This window comes from Macrotis lagotis, chromosome 7 (assembly GCF_037893015.1).
Source record: "Macrotis lagotis isolate mMagLag1 chromosome 7, bilby.v1.9.chrom.fasta, whole genome shotgun sequence".
Taxonomy (NCBI): Eukaryota; Metazoa; Chordata; class Mammalia; order Peramelemorphia; family Peramelidae; genus Macrotis; species Macrotis lagotis.
Window position 1 is genome coordinate 171,912,264 of NC_133664.1, and position 13,571 is coordinate 171,925,834.

Here is a 13,571-nt window from a genome sequence, read left to right on the forward strand (position 1 = left end):
CTATTTTCCATTTTCCTCCCTTTGTACTAGAAGTTACCCATGTCTCATTTATGTTTTCTCCTCATCTCTATGTGTTAGAATGCCATTTTCTTCAAATCTCAGTTCAAATGTTATGATAAGCTATTCTTTACTCCCCCCTTGCTACTAAATACTATTGCCTCTACTCTGAAATTATCCCATATTCACTTTGTCTATATGTCTGTGTGTGTGTTTATGAGCCTTTCTGCCAAATTTAATCTCCTTAAGTAAAGGGACTATTTCATTTTTTTATTTTTGTATCTCTAACACTTAGCAGAGTACTTGGAATAAAATTATGTGTTAAATAAAACATTTTGTGATTGATTTATCCACACAAAGGCATTGGTTTACCCCAGTGGAAGATATCTGTACAAGATTCATATAGGATGAGAAAGTAAGGCAGGATTGTGACTTAAATTGCTTCAAGGGATATCCATATCAACAAGTTCTCAGATTCACTGAACTTTCAAAGTTTCAAGTTCTTAAAGCTAAAACATAGACTCCCACCGATGGAATGTACCTTGAAATATCTTAGTTCATATCATGCATGGGATGCTAGCATAACTGGATCCATTCATATGTGTGCTATAGAGAAGACCTCAGGGATCTATAATTTTGTGGGGCATACATGTACTCCCAGTGAAGATTGTAGCTTCTTCCTTGGTTTATAAAAGTTGATATAGTAAAACAAGCAGTCACTCCCAGTCACCCTGACCCTCTACAACAACCTAGTCTACTGACCCTCTACAATAGCATCAAATCTGAAGACTTTCCAACTTGGCAGGCTTGACAGAATTTTTTTTTCTCCTGCCTAGCCCTTGGGAATCAAAGGGTCAGCTCCCATGGTTACTTGGTTCAATGAAGAGTATTTTACATGTATAGCAATTCATTCAAGCAATTAGAAGGTAAGTAGTAATCACACTTTAGAGGCTTTTTGAGCACTACAACAATGCATCTCAGGGAAGTCCAAATAGGAAGATGTTCATTTCACCAACCATTAAGGTGAGTTATTTTTAAGGAAAAATGAGTATAATTAAATAACTTCCTCTAAGGTTACTACAAAAGTAATCAATTCAAGAATGAATGAAGCTCAGCTATTAGGTTGTGCTTTCAAATAATTTTTTTGAGATTAATAGCAAAGTTATAAAGGCTAAAGCAGGGTTAGCTGTCAGGTTAAGGCAAATAAAATAAGTTTTCAATCTCTTTAACTTAATAAATTAAAACTCTTTTATGAGGGGCAGCTAGGTGGCACGATGAATAGTGCACTTGCCCTGGAGTCGGGAGTACCTGAGTTCAAATTCAGTCTCAGATACTTAATAATTATCTAGCTATGTGCCCTTGGGCAAGTCACTTAACCTTATTGCATTGCAAAAGCCTAAAAAAATGTAATTTATGAAATAGGGCAATTCAGTCTTCTCCTAATGAATATTAATTGTATAGCTACAGTATTCCCCAATGATTACAAGGATCCTGAAGGTATTAACCACAGAAATAGCAAAAGGTGAAGCCAGGGAACAGTTAGAGTTGTTTTTGCAGGAGAATTAGGAAATCTGAACCAATGATGTATGATGACTCTTTTGGCTCGACCTAATATTCCCAGGCGAGAGAGAGATTTTACTCTAATCTTATTTTGAAACCATAGTAAGGGATGTACTGGTTCATAGGTAAAAGCATTTTTTTTACAAAGCCGTCTTAGAGCAAATGTGTTTTGCTTTCCTATCTTAACAATAAAGGAATAATACCTGTCATATAACTATTCATTTAGTGAGCATTGGATGTTAAATGGTGGGGATCACTATTCCAACTAATGGAATTAGACTCATGAACCTAGAACACAGTCCTGGGATCCTGTTTAGAGGATTAAACTTAATCCATTAAGCCTTCATTTTGAGTAACTACTTTTTGGAAAAAGCTGTGCTAGGCACTGGGGTCACAAATGTAGTTTCATCATAGGAATTATTCTACAGGAGAACCTTGTTTTGATAGATCAGAAGAGGGATTTTCAACTGAGAAGAGGGGAAATGTAAGCATCTCTTTATTGAACCTCTGTTGGACCTTACAGAAAGGAAGGGAGAAAATCTCATGTACAATTAGGGAAAATGACAGCTTATTCAGGAATGGAACAAGGCCTGAACAAAACTATAGAGATGAGAGAATATAGGGGAATAGGATGTAGTTATATAGGCCATTTGGAATATCGAGAATTTTAAGGAGAATTGAATAAAGTTATGCCTGGAAAAGTAGGTTGCAGTCAAATTGTAGAGAGCATTAAAGAACAATAAGAGTTTTATGCTTTTCGTGTTGTTATGCTTTTTAAGTTGTATTTTGAAGACTAAGGTGAATCACTGATTTGTTAAAGTAAATGAGTGAGATAAATTTGAGGGGCTTTTTGGAAAATTATTGAGGCAGTGGAATAAAGGAAGGGTTACAGGGTTTGGAGTGAAGAAAATTTCATAAGTTATTACAAATGGAAATAGATTAGACTTAAAGTTTCATATTGACAAAGTTCCTTCCCCTCTTTTATTGCCATTCTCCCCTCTGACCTTGATTTTTATTTTTTTTTTCTATTTGAAATCCATTGACTTAAGGTTAGATACTTCTGAATGCCTGAGTAAGTTTTTCAAATCATGGGAGTGCTGCTCTAGATGTACCCTCCATACACAAACAAAATAAGAAAATCTGAATTTCACATCCATCCATCCTTTATTCAAATTTGAATTCCTGGCATGTACAAGACCTTATGGGAGATAGATGTGAAAATGTATCTAGCATGCTTATTTTCTTCATTGAGGTTGATGTCCATTAGGCAGGGAAAGTGACAAATACACAAACAACTAGAATACAAAGTAGAAAGTAGTTCCTTAGTGAGAGAGTTTCGTGTGCTAGGATAATTTAAATGAAGGAAAGACAACTTCTAATTCAAGAGATCTGGAAAGGCTTTATGGAGAAAATTGTATTTGAACTGGGCTTTTGAAGGATTGATAGTAGCTGGACACATGGGACTAGCTTAAAGGACTTGGAGTTGATTCATTTTCCCAAAGCCTTCTATACTTATACAATCCATTTCTTCTACTAGATTTAATTCATAAGTAAGTAAAGGCATAGAAATGAGAGACCAGGAAGTATGTTGGAAAACAGCAAATATTCTAGGGTTGTTGGATACATGAAGAGAACATTTGACTAGAAGAGTAAAATTGGGTCAAATTATGGAAGTTCTCGAATTCCAGTTAAAGAAATTTAGCACACTCTTTGCCCTTGTTTTTCTTTTTTTTTCTTTTTTTCCCCTTGTTTTTCTTAAGGCTAGTGTCTTCCTTCTGCAACTTTTTCCAATATATTTTGTATAGATAGCTTGATTGTACAGAATAAATCACATGTTGTCTCCCCCCCCCCAAATTAGATGTGATATCTTGGAGGACAGGACTCTTTTTTTGCTTTTCTTTGTATCCTCAGTCTGAGAAGAGTTCTTTGGCACACAGAAGATGTTTAATAAATTCTTTCTGAATTGTTGACATTTGGTAAGGAATAAAGAGTCACTGAAGATTTTTTTTGAGTAAGAAAACAATCAGAGCTATGCATTAAGAAGATAAACTTGGGGCAGCTAGGTGATGCAGTGGATAGGACACTGGCCCTGGAGTCAGGAGAACCTGAGTTCAAATTTGGCCTTAGACACTTAATACTTGCCTAGCTGTGTGGCCTTTAGCAAGTCACTTAATCCCATTGCTTTAAATAAATAAAATTTTAAAAAAGAATCAATTGTAATCATTCTGGAAAGAAGTGATAAAGACCAGAATTGTGTTTGGGCAGAAAAAATGGAATTTACAGAAGACATCAATCCATCATGTCCAGGTGTACAGTGTTTTTATAGTTCAACATGATGATACATGTTTTGACTACTATTAACTTAGGATCTTTGCTACATTACCTTGCTCAGGTCTAATATTTTCTAAATTAAATCCTTGCAGTGCTACTCATAATAGGTAGAGTTGGTGACTGAAACACCATTAGAACAATAGAGTCAGGCAATGGAAAATGTGAAGTTGATTTTTTTTTATAAAAGCTTGTAACATTGCAGTGCTTCATTGTGAAATAAGAATACCATGTGCTTTAATAGTCCTATATTTCACTTCACAAAAGTATAGTTTAGTGTTTTGAAAGAGCTTGTGCATGTTTGAAAATGCTGTAATTTAAAACTCTTTACTGATAAATAATATATAATATTGACTCTCCATTTGGCTCTTTACATAGCTGAAGCCTATTTGATTTGAAATTGAGTAGGAGTACTTCTTAAGTTGAAGGTGGAAAAATTGAAGGGTACAGTTTTCTCCCATTGGCAATGGTCTCAGAAAATTTGGACTAAATGATAATGCTGAAAATGATAATTCACATTTATATCAAATTTAAGATTTTTTTTAAAGATCATATAAGTCCTCAGTAAATTTGGGGGTCTGGTTCTTCCTTCACACAATACAGCTAGCTTCATTCAGGACTTCTACAAGCTCAGTCACTGCAAAATACACAAGTCTTTAGGGCGTAGTCAGGGAAAGGTATGGAGATGATCATAAGACCATAGATTTAGGTCTGGAAGGGATTGGAGAATTCATCTAATTTAACTTCCTCTTTTTACAAATGAGGAACCAGAAAAGATCAAGTTTTTCCCCCAGATGTTAGATAATGGAATGTAATAGGATACCCAGAACTTCCCCCTAATTGGGATAGGCACCTAAACCAGGACAGTTAGAACTGACTCTAGAACATATAGTTTGCCTTTCAACACTGGGCAAACTGAACAATCATTTTCTTTTTCTATTCCATACATTCTACTCTCTATATTGCATATACATTAAACTACAATACTGGGAAAATCAAGGGTCAGGAGTACCAAAAGATGTAGTTGTTCTAAGATGGAAAGTTCAAGGTGGAAAAAAAAAGTAAAGTCAATATTAGCTTAATTGTTTCAAAAGATCAGATTATATTTGATATTAATATATTGCTCCTCAAAAAACAACCACTCTCTCACCCCCAGAGTAATATCTCATAAAAATTAAACAAAACTGTCTAACTTGTAACAACACATGTTGCTCTGCATATGATTCACACATATGTCTCTGTGTGTATACATATAGAAATATATACGCATATTACACATAATATATATTTTACTTCTCCTTAATAGAAAATTTAAACAAAGATTATGCTTTAACTTTAATAATTTGGAGCTAATGAATTTTTTAAAGTAAATGAATTTCACTCTAGACTTTGTTGGGTTTCAATATTGTCTTCATTTATATTGTTTTGTCATTTTGTATTCTTCTACACTCTGCATCACTGCATACAAATCCTCCTCTGTTTCTATGAAATCTTTATGTGTTGTTCATTTCATTCATATACCACAATTTATTTAGCCATTCCCTAGTCACTGTCAATATAAGGTTTCTAGATCCTTTGCTATTACAAAGAGTATTACTATGAATAATTGGAATTTTTATATTATAGATTTTACATATATATGTGTAAAATTCATATATATATAAGCTATAAATATATATCATAAATTTTATATGTAGATTTAAATTTTGGTATATATATATATGTCATTATTTTTTAACATTGACCTTCCTGGTACTTAGACTCAAATGTGTAGAACATTAAATCATAGGGCACAGTTTGCTAACTTAATCAAAAAATTATAATTTTTTTCCTGAGTGTTTGGGTCAATTCTCAGCTGCACTTGCTGTGTTTTAATTTGCGTATCTTTACTCCAGTATTGATTTTTTCCTTTTTCTATAATGTTTTCTAATTTAATGAATATGAAGTGATACTTCAGAGTTATTTTAATTATAGTCATTATCTTTTGCAAAGTATCATTGGAAAATCTGGAAAGAATTTCTTTGAATGGAAAATAATGAATTCTAAATGAAAATGCTCTGATAAGAAAAGTATTCACAAGTAATAGGGAGAAGGATAATGTTCAAGCATTTTGGTATGATTGATAATAGAAATGATAACTTAGAAGCATAATATCTTAAAAATGGAAGAATGAATGAATATATTTGAAGATGTTAAGGGAATAAGTCTGGATAAAGCAAGGAATTGATATCCCTAAGAAAGCAAAGCAATTTTTGAGAGAAGAAAAGACAGGTGAATAAAGAATAGAATTCTGAAGCAGATCTAGCTATGAATCTACTTCTTTGGTGAAGATCACAATGATTGCATAGATGGGAAAGGGGACAAAGTAAGTTTCAGAGTCATATATGAAGATTCCATTCAGTGTTAGATTCTGAGAATCAGATGCTACCAAAAAAAAAAAATTAGGACAATAATTCTGGCAAGTACCGTTACTTAAAATTAATGCACAGTTTTTTCTCTTAGTTTGTTCATAAACCATCTTTTGCTTCATTCTAGAAGATACTGCAGAATTTTGCCAAGAATCAAAGGGAAACTTCTTAGCCGATAGTTTGCAGTCTTTCTTCTCTTTTCTGAAAGCAGCCCTTGGGTCCTACAGCAACCTTTCCTGTACTTTATTGTCTTTGAAAGATCATTGATTGGCTCATTTTTTCCAGTATTCTACCATCTTTTTCATCTGGATCTATCTTCTGCAACTTATGAATGAACTCATCAAAGGGCAAGTAGGTGAATTTTAATTAGATTATCTCCTTGCCCATCTTGGTTTGGAGCTCCCTAGTGTATATATACATACATACATACATACATACATACATACATACATATATATATATGTAGTCATATCTTTCTCTCCCCCATAGTTTAAAATAAAAAAAATCATGATTTCGAGAATGGGCGGATGTTGCAGAAAGGTAAACCATGGCTCAAGGAGGAGAAAAACTTCAGAACAGAAAAACTAGTATAATTTCATGAAGAACTAATCATGTAAGAGTAATATAAATTCCATTTTTGACAGTTAATAGACTGGCAGCAATAATAGTATGATCTAAAATTTATATAGCAATTTAAAGCTTTGAAAAAATTTTATTTATTAACTCATTTGATGGTCCAAAATCCCCTTAAGTTAGATAATTTCATTCCCCTTTTATAGATGACAAAATTGAGACACAGAGAAACTAATTTCCCCAGTGTGAAACATACAATTAATGTGTCTGACACAGAAATTAAATTCAAGGCTTCCAGACTCCAAGTTCTATGCTCTATCCATTATATCTGTCTACTATGTACCTATTTGGGAAACCAGAGGAATGCAATAAATAGTTTACCTAGAATTCAATAAGTTGTTTTCCTCAAGTTTTTGATACTGTCTTTGTAAACAGAATGGAGAGAAATAGACTAGATTATAGCATAGTTAGGTAAGTTTAAAAGTAGTTAAATGACTAGTTAAAAAGACTTTATAGACCTTATCCAACCCATAACTCTTTGATACAATGACACAAACAAATATTTAACCACCACTTGTTTGAATACTATTAGTGACAGAAAATTGCCTACAATCTAAGAAAATTCATTTCACTTTAAGTTTGAATTTTTAGGAACGCTTTCTTCCCATGGAATTTAAGCCTGTTTTTTTACAAATATATCCATTGTTCCTTATTCTGATCTCTGTAGCCAAGCAAAAGATTCCAAATCTCAGCCAATGTAATGGTTCATATAAAGACAAATGACATTTTTGAAAAGCACAAAGCTAGGGGTCATTGCTAACATGCAAAAATCATAGGATCGGGATCCTAAAACATCTTGATAGACTAGCATATTGGATCAAATTAATCGGATTATAAGTCAAGTCATATACATGAATATAAAAAAAATCAACTTAAAAGTATTAGAGGGAAAGCCATAGCTAAGTATCAATTCATTTGAAAATGATCTGAATATTTTAGTGAATTGCAAACTTGATTTGCCAGGAATTGTGTCCAAAATGGAAGAAGTTATTTTTGTTCAGTTTTTTCAGTTGTGTCTGACTCTTTGTAATCCCATTTGGGGTTTTCTTGGCAAAGATATTTGAGTGGTATAGTTTGTATGAGATAAACAGAGTTACGTGACTTGTCCAGGGTCACACAGCTAGTAAGTGTCTGAGGCTGGATTTGAATTTATATAGATGAATCTTCCTGATTCTAAGCCCAGTGTTCTATCTCCTCTACCACCTAGTTGCCCCTACTCTATTCTAATCAGGCCAGATTTAAAGTATTATATTCCATTCAAGATACCAGTTTTTATAGCTGGCATTTATGACAATCTGGAGGCTATAAGGATAATTTCACAGCCTCAAGATCATCCCACATAGAAGACTGAGGGGGAAAAATACTTAGTGTGAAGATTTGGGAAGGACCATGCTATTTAATTTCAAGTATTACAAGAGTTGTGATCTTGAAGGGAGAGTTGGCATCTTTTTTGCTTGGCTACAGAAAGCAGATTATGGAACAGTGGATATATTTGTAATAAGCCAGGTTTAAACTCAATGGGAAGAAAGTGTTCCTAAAAATTCCAACTTAATCAAACTGAAATGGGTTTTCTCAGAATGTAGGCAATTTGCTGTCACTAAGTGGTATTCAAACAAATGGTGGCTAAATATTTATTTGTGATATTTATCAAAGAGTTATATGTTATATAAGAAGGTCTATAAAGTCCCTGTCTTTTCTAAAATTCTGGGATTCATGGTTTTTGAGTGTGTTTCTGTCTCTCTATTCAGGTAGCTAGATCAGTCAGTCAATAGAGTTTTTAAACACCAACTACACACTAAACTCTGGGGTCACAAAAAGAGTCAAAAGACAATCTCTTCCCTCAATAAGCTCACAATCTAATGGAAAAGACAATAAGTTTACAAAAGAGTAAAAAAAAAGTTATACATAGGATAAATAAGAAATAATTAAATGAGGGAAGTATTAGAATTAAGAGGGGTTGAAAAAAGCTTCCTATAGAAATTGAAACTTAAAGATAATAGACAGCAATGAGAAAGAACATATCAGACAAAATGTCTAGAGCCAAGAGTTGGATTGTCTTGTTTATGGAGCAACCAGAAGACCAGTATCACTGGATCAAAGAGTAGTCTGGGGGTGGCTAGGTGGCATAGAGGATAAAGCACTGGCCTTGGAGTCAGGAGTACCTGGGTTCAAATCCAGTCTCAGACATTTAATAATTACCTAGCTGTGTGGCCTTGGGCAAGCCACTTAACTACGTTTGCCTTGCAAAAAACTAAAAAAATAAATAAATAAAAGAGTAGTCTGAAGTAAAAGTATAAGAAAAATGGAAAGTAGGAGGGACTTAGATAATGAAAGACTTTGAATGCCAAACAGTGTACTTTGCATTTGATCCTGCAAGTGATAGGGAAGCACTAGAGTTTATTGAATAGAAGGGTAACATAGTCAGACCTCATTTTAGGAAAATCCCCTTTCATGACTGAATGGAGGATGGATCGTCATGGGATTAGATTTGAGATGGGCAGCACCACCAGTAGGCTATTGCATAAGTCCAGGTGATGAGGGCCTGTCCTAGAGTGGCAGCAGTAACAGAGGACAGAAAGGGGAATATTATGTAGATGGAAGAAATATCAATTTGTCAGGTCTTGACAACAGCTTGAAAATGTGGGTTGAGTTCTGAGCCTGAGTGACTGGAAGGATTATGTTGCTCTCTACAGCAATAAAGAAAGGTGTCTGGGGCAGGGTTTAGAGAGAAAGATATTGAGTTCAGTTTTGGATATGTTGAGTTTAGATGTCTATAGATATTCAGTATGATATGTTTGAAAGGCAGTTGGAAATGCAAGATTGGAGGTCAGTAGAGAGGTTATGGTAGGATTGTAAAGTTAATATTAGAGGTTCATGTTATGTTTCATCTGGAATGACAAGTTGTTTGTCTTTATTTCCTAGGGATTTCTGGGGAATTAGAAATAAAGGGAGAGAAAAAGAAAAAGAAAAAAAGGGAGACAACAGAACAAAGTTTCTGATTACACCAAAACACAAAAGTAATTTATTTGCCCTTTTTTTAGAGTTAGAAGGTGCTTAGGGTCCTTTATATTATATTTTACTTCATTTTTCCCTAGGTACATGTAAAAACAAGTTTCAACATTCACTTTTAAAACTTTGAGTTCTGAATTATCTCCCTTCTTCCCACCCCCCATCTCCTCATTGAGATAGGAAATTATTTGATATAGATTAAAAATGTGTAGACAGGCAAACATTCCCACAATATACATGCTGTGAAAGAAAACATTGATACCTGCCCTCAAAAAAAAAAGAAACCTCAAGAAAAATAAAGCAAAAAAAGTGTACTTCATACATTCTGTACTCAGACACCTGCAGTTCTCTTACTAGGGATGGATAGCATTCTTTATCATAAGTCTTTCAGTGTAGAAAAGCTGTCATTCACAGTTGATCATCCTACAATATTGCCGTTATTTTGTATTCAGTACATTTCCCATTGCATCTGCTCATGAAAGTCTTTCCAGTTTTTACTGAGAGCATCTTCCTATTATTTTTAAAAATAGTATAATAGCATTACATCATAATTACATACCAAAATTTGTTTAGCCATTCCCCAACTGTTGGTCATTCATTTGCCACTGTAACCCAATGTTCCTGCAAGGTAGAAGTTAGATTGATCCAGCCTTTAAAAATAGTGATTCCTTACATAATGACCGATGGGTTTCTTGGAATGGCTTTGATATTCTCAGTTATAACTAAAGAGCCATTATTTGAAATAGGATACTTGAATCATTTCATAATGGAAAGTTATCCAAGGCATAAGGAGGAACAAAATGAAAGTAGAGAAATGCCTCAATCAACTACAGAGTCTTATTTTCTTTGACACAGGGATGTGCTATACATTTTTATTAATTTTGTACTTTTTATGAGTGAATAGCAAATCTAAATGAAATAGACAAATCCTGATTTCTTTGGTGTCCTCTTTGATATCAGACACTTGATACTTAAAGCTCAGCTGTTCAGGAACTAAGTCCATGAATATGTTTGAAAGCTCCTTTTCATCTAAGTAATAGATAAGTTTATGCGTTCATGGCACTATAATATTTGGATCCAACAGTCATCCATATGCATAGTTGAGAACAAAGTTACTTAATATCTACATTCTCCTTCATATATTTAGGTATCTATAGTGACAGAGAAACCATGACATTGTGAGTAGTGAGCTGACCTTGGAGTCAAAAGATTTGGGTTATAGTCCAACCTCTAACATATATTGATTGTGTTATCCTGATCAAGTTATTCCTCCTCTAATTGTCAGAGACAAATATTTGCAGAGAATTTAGTGATCTACATCAGTGGAGGAAGTTTAATCAACATTCAGTTTCATATACTATTGAAATAATAGGTCTAGTTCTTAACTTCTATCCCCTATGCAGACCCAGAGGTGGCACATGAAATTAATATATAGAGAAGACTAGCTTTGAAGCCAGAAAGCCTCTAACATATACTAACTGAGTGATCATGGACAAGTCATTTAACCTGTCAGTAACCCAGACAACTCTTTAATATTCTAAGTCATAGGTGACAAGCACACTCCCTTGGGCCACATGTCCCAGCAATATTCCTAAGAGTAACAGAAGCAGATTAAGAGGGGAAATAGTTAAAACAATAAATAAAAACACAATAAATATATTTAATACTAATATCTGCTTCTCTAAGTAAATATGCCCCCACAGGGTTATATAGGATTTATTGACCCTTGTTTCGGTTTGTCGACTGTTCTAAGTTATAGATAATAAACAACAAGTTATGTGCACTGGTGGAGGGAGTTTTCACACAGGAAGTTCCTTATATTGTTGAAATCACAGATTCAGAGCATCTTCCACCATCAAAATGTAGGTACAACCAAAGCAATATATATATATATATATATATATATATATATACACATATATATATATATGTATATATATATACATATATATATACATATATATATTTATATATAATATGTGAACACACACACACACACACACACACACACACACACACACTCTACAAATCAGAAAGCTTGCTGAGGACTGCTGCAATTCACCCATTCGTGCCCAAGTCCTGTTTTAGAGGAAGAAAGAATAAAAGTATTCCCTTAACCTATGGGCCAAGGAGATCCCCGAAGCAAGGTGAAGGGCTTTGAAATCCCTATAAAGACAGGACTCTAAAACCCTCTCCCTTGTCCTGGACGACCTGTTCCCCTTAGTTTGGTTCAGATCACTTTTCTGTGGCTTGGATGCATTACGTAAAACAGTGATCATTTGTCAAGTGAGCGGGTTGTACCGAGATTATGGGGAGGGGGGAGAGAGAGAGGGAGAGAAAGAGAGAAAGAGAGAGGGAGAGGGAGAGAGAGGAAAAGGGAGGTGGGAAGGTTTCTCCAGAAACAGTGCTTTGCAGGCACTGGGGATTCAAGTTGGGCAGGTTGGCTGCTGGGTGCCGCCGCTGAATGGGAGTCGCTCTGGCTGTGTGACATGGCTTGCTTTCTTCGTGTGGGATGCTGGAGGAAGGAAGCGGAGAGGGACTAACTTGGAGAAGAGTGGATTTGGCATGAGCCTTGAATCAACATGGAAGGTCTCCTGTCTCCGATGAGGACGAAGGTAGGGACCAAAGGGTCTCCATATATTTGGAAGCTGCTGGACTGTGCCAAAAAAGGCACGGGAGGTGCAGCCCAGCCTCCGAGAGCAGGAGGCTGGCTGAGCTTTTGTCTTATTTCGGAACTGTGCTGGTGACTGAGACTCGATCCGTGGGGGGAAGAGGATTGATTCAAAGGTGTCGAGAGCCGGGGCAGGGGCACCGGGGTCGTGGCGGGGAGGGGGGAGGTAACCATTCATCAGAGGAGACAATGAGAACGTTACTCAATGACTTAGCCTCTTAGCTGATTAGACAGCCATATTTTAGGGGGGTTTCCATTGCAACCCTATCCTTTTGGTCGGTACAAGCCTCGGAGCTGTTCACTAGAAAAGTACCAATCTGTGGACTGCTTTGCAGCCCCAAAGTAACACATTTAAGGGACCTGCATGCATAACCCCTCCACCCCTGTGCCACTCCTTCACCCCTGGCCCTGGGATTGTCTCTTTCCTCTAACTCCAGGCTTGTCTGTCCTCTTTAGTATGGAAAGGACCATGGAACCCTTTTTCTGAAAAGTAGGTTAATGAATTCTTTCCTTGAAAAAGTCATGAAAGAGGTGCTGGAAAGATTTTGGACCGTATTCTCAAGGGCTTGCCCCTATAACACTTCCAGATTCTGCGTGTGGGAACCATCCAAGACTCTCTCAAACGATCTGGGCAATCATTGCCCTCTGTCTGAATGGGGTTTTTCACTAGAAAAAGGGGTATCATAAAAATTGAACTTTTGATTTCAACTGATGGATGAGGTGGGCATTTGAAATATAGTAGAATCCTTTATGATGTACTCTAAAGCTGTTTATTGGAAGTTCTACCCAGGGATTGCAATATTTATTTTATTAATAACTTAAAAAATGCTAGGAAAAATAGTCTTATTCACTTATCATAGTAAAGAGTAAATGAGACACCGTCTTGATTTAGGCCTTGAGTGTTTACTTTGTAACAATTTGTAATTTGTTGTGCTTTGTAATTAGTTGTGCTCAGGCAGGATCTC

General features: G+C 35.3%; 1 protein-coding gene across 1 annotated transcript in view; it reads left to right on the forward strand.

Moving 5' to 3' along the window:
- The first annotated feature begins 12,502 nt into the window (after positions 1-12,502).
- The window catches only part of FRMD4A (FERM domain containing 4A), a 573,082-nt gene continuing 572,013 nt past the window's right edge, over positions 12,503-13,571 (forward strand). Inside the window, exon 1 of the mRNA XM_074194087.1 lies at positions 12,503-12,550. Coding sequence (XP_074050188.1) covers positions 12,518-12,550 — 33 coding nt within the window. The 5' untranslated portion in view covers positions 12,503-12,517. The remainder of the gene's footprint in view (positions 12,551-13,571) is intronic.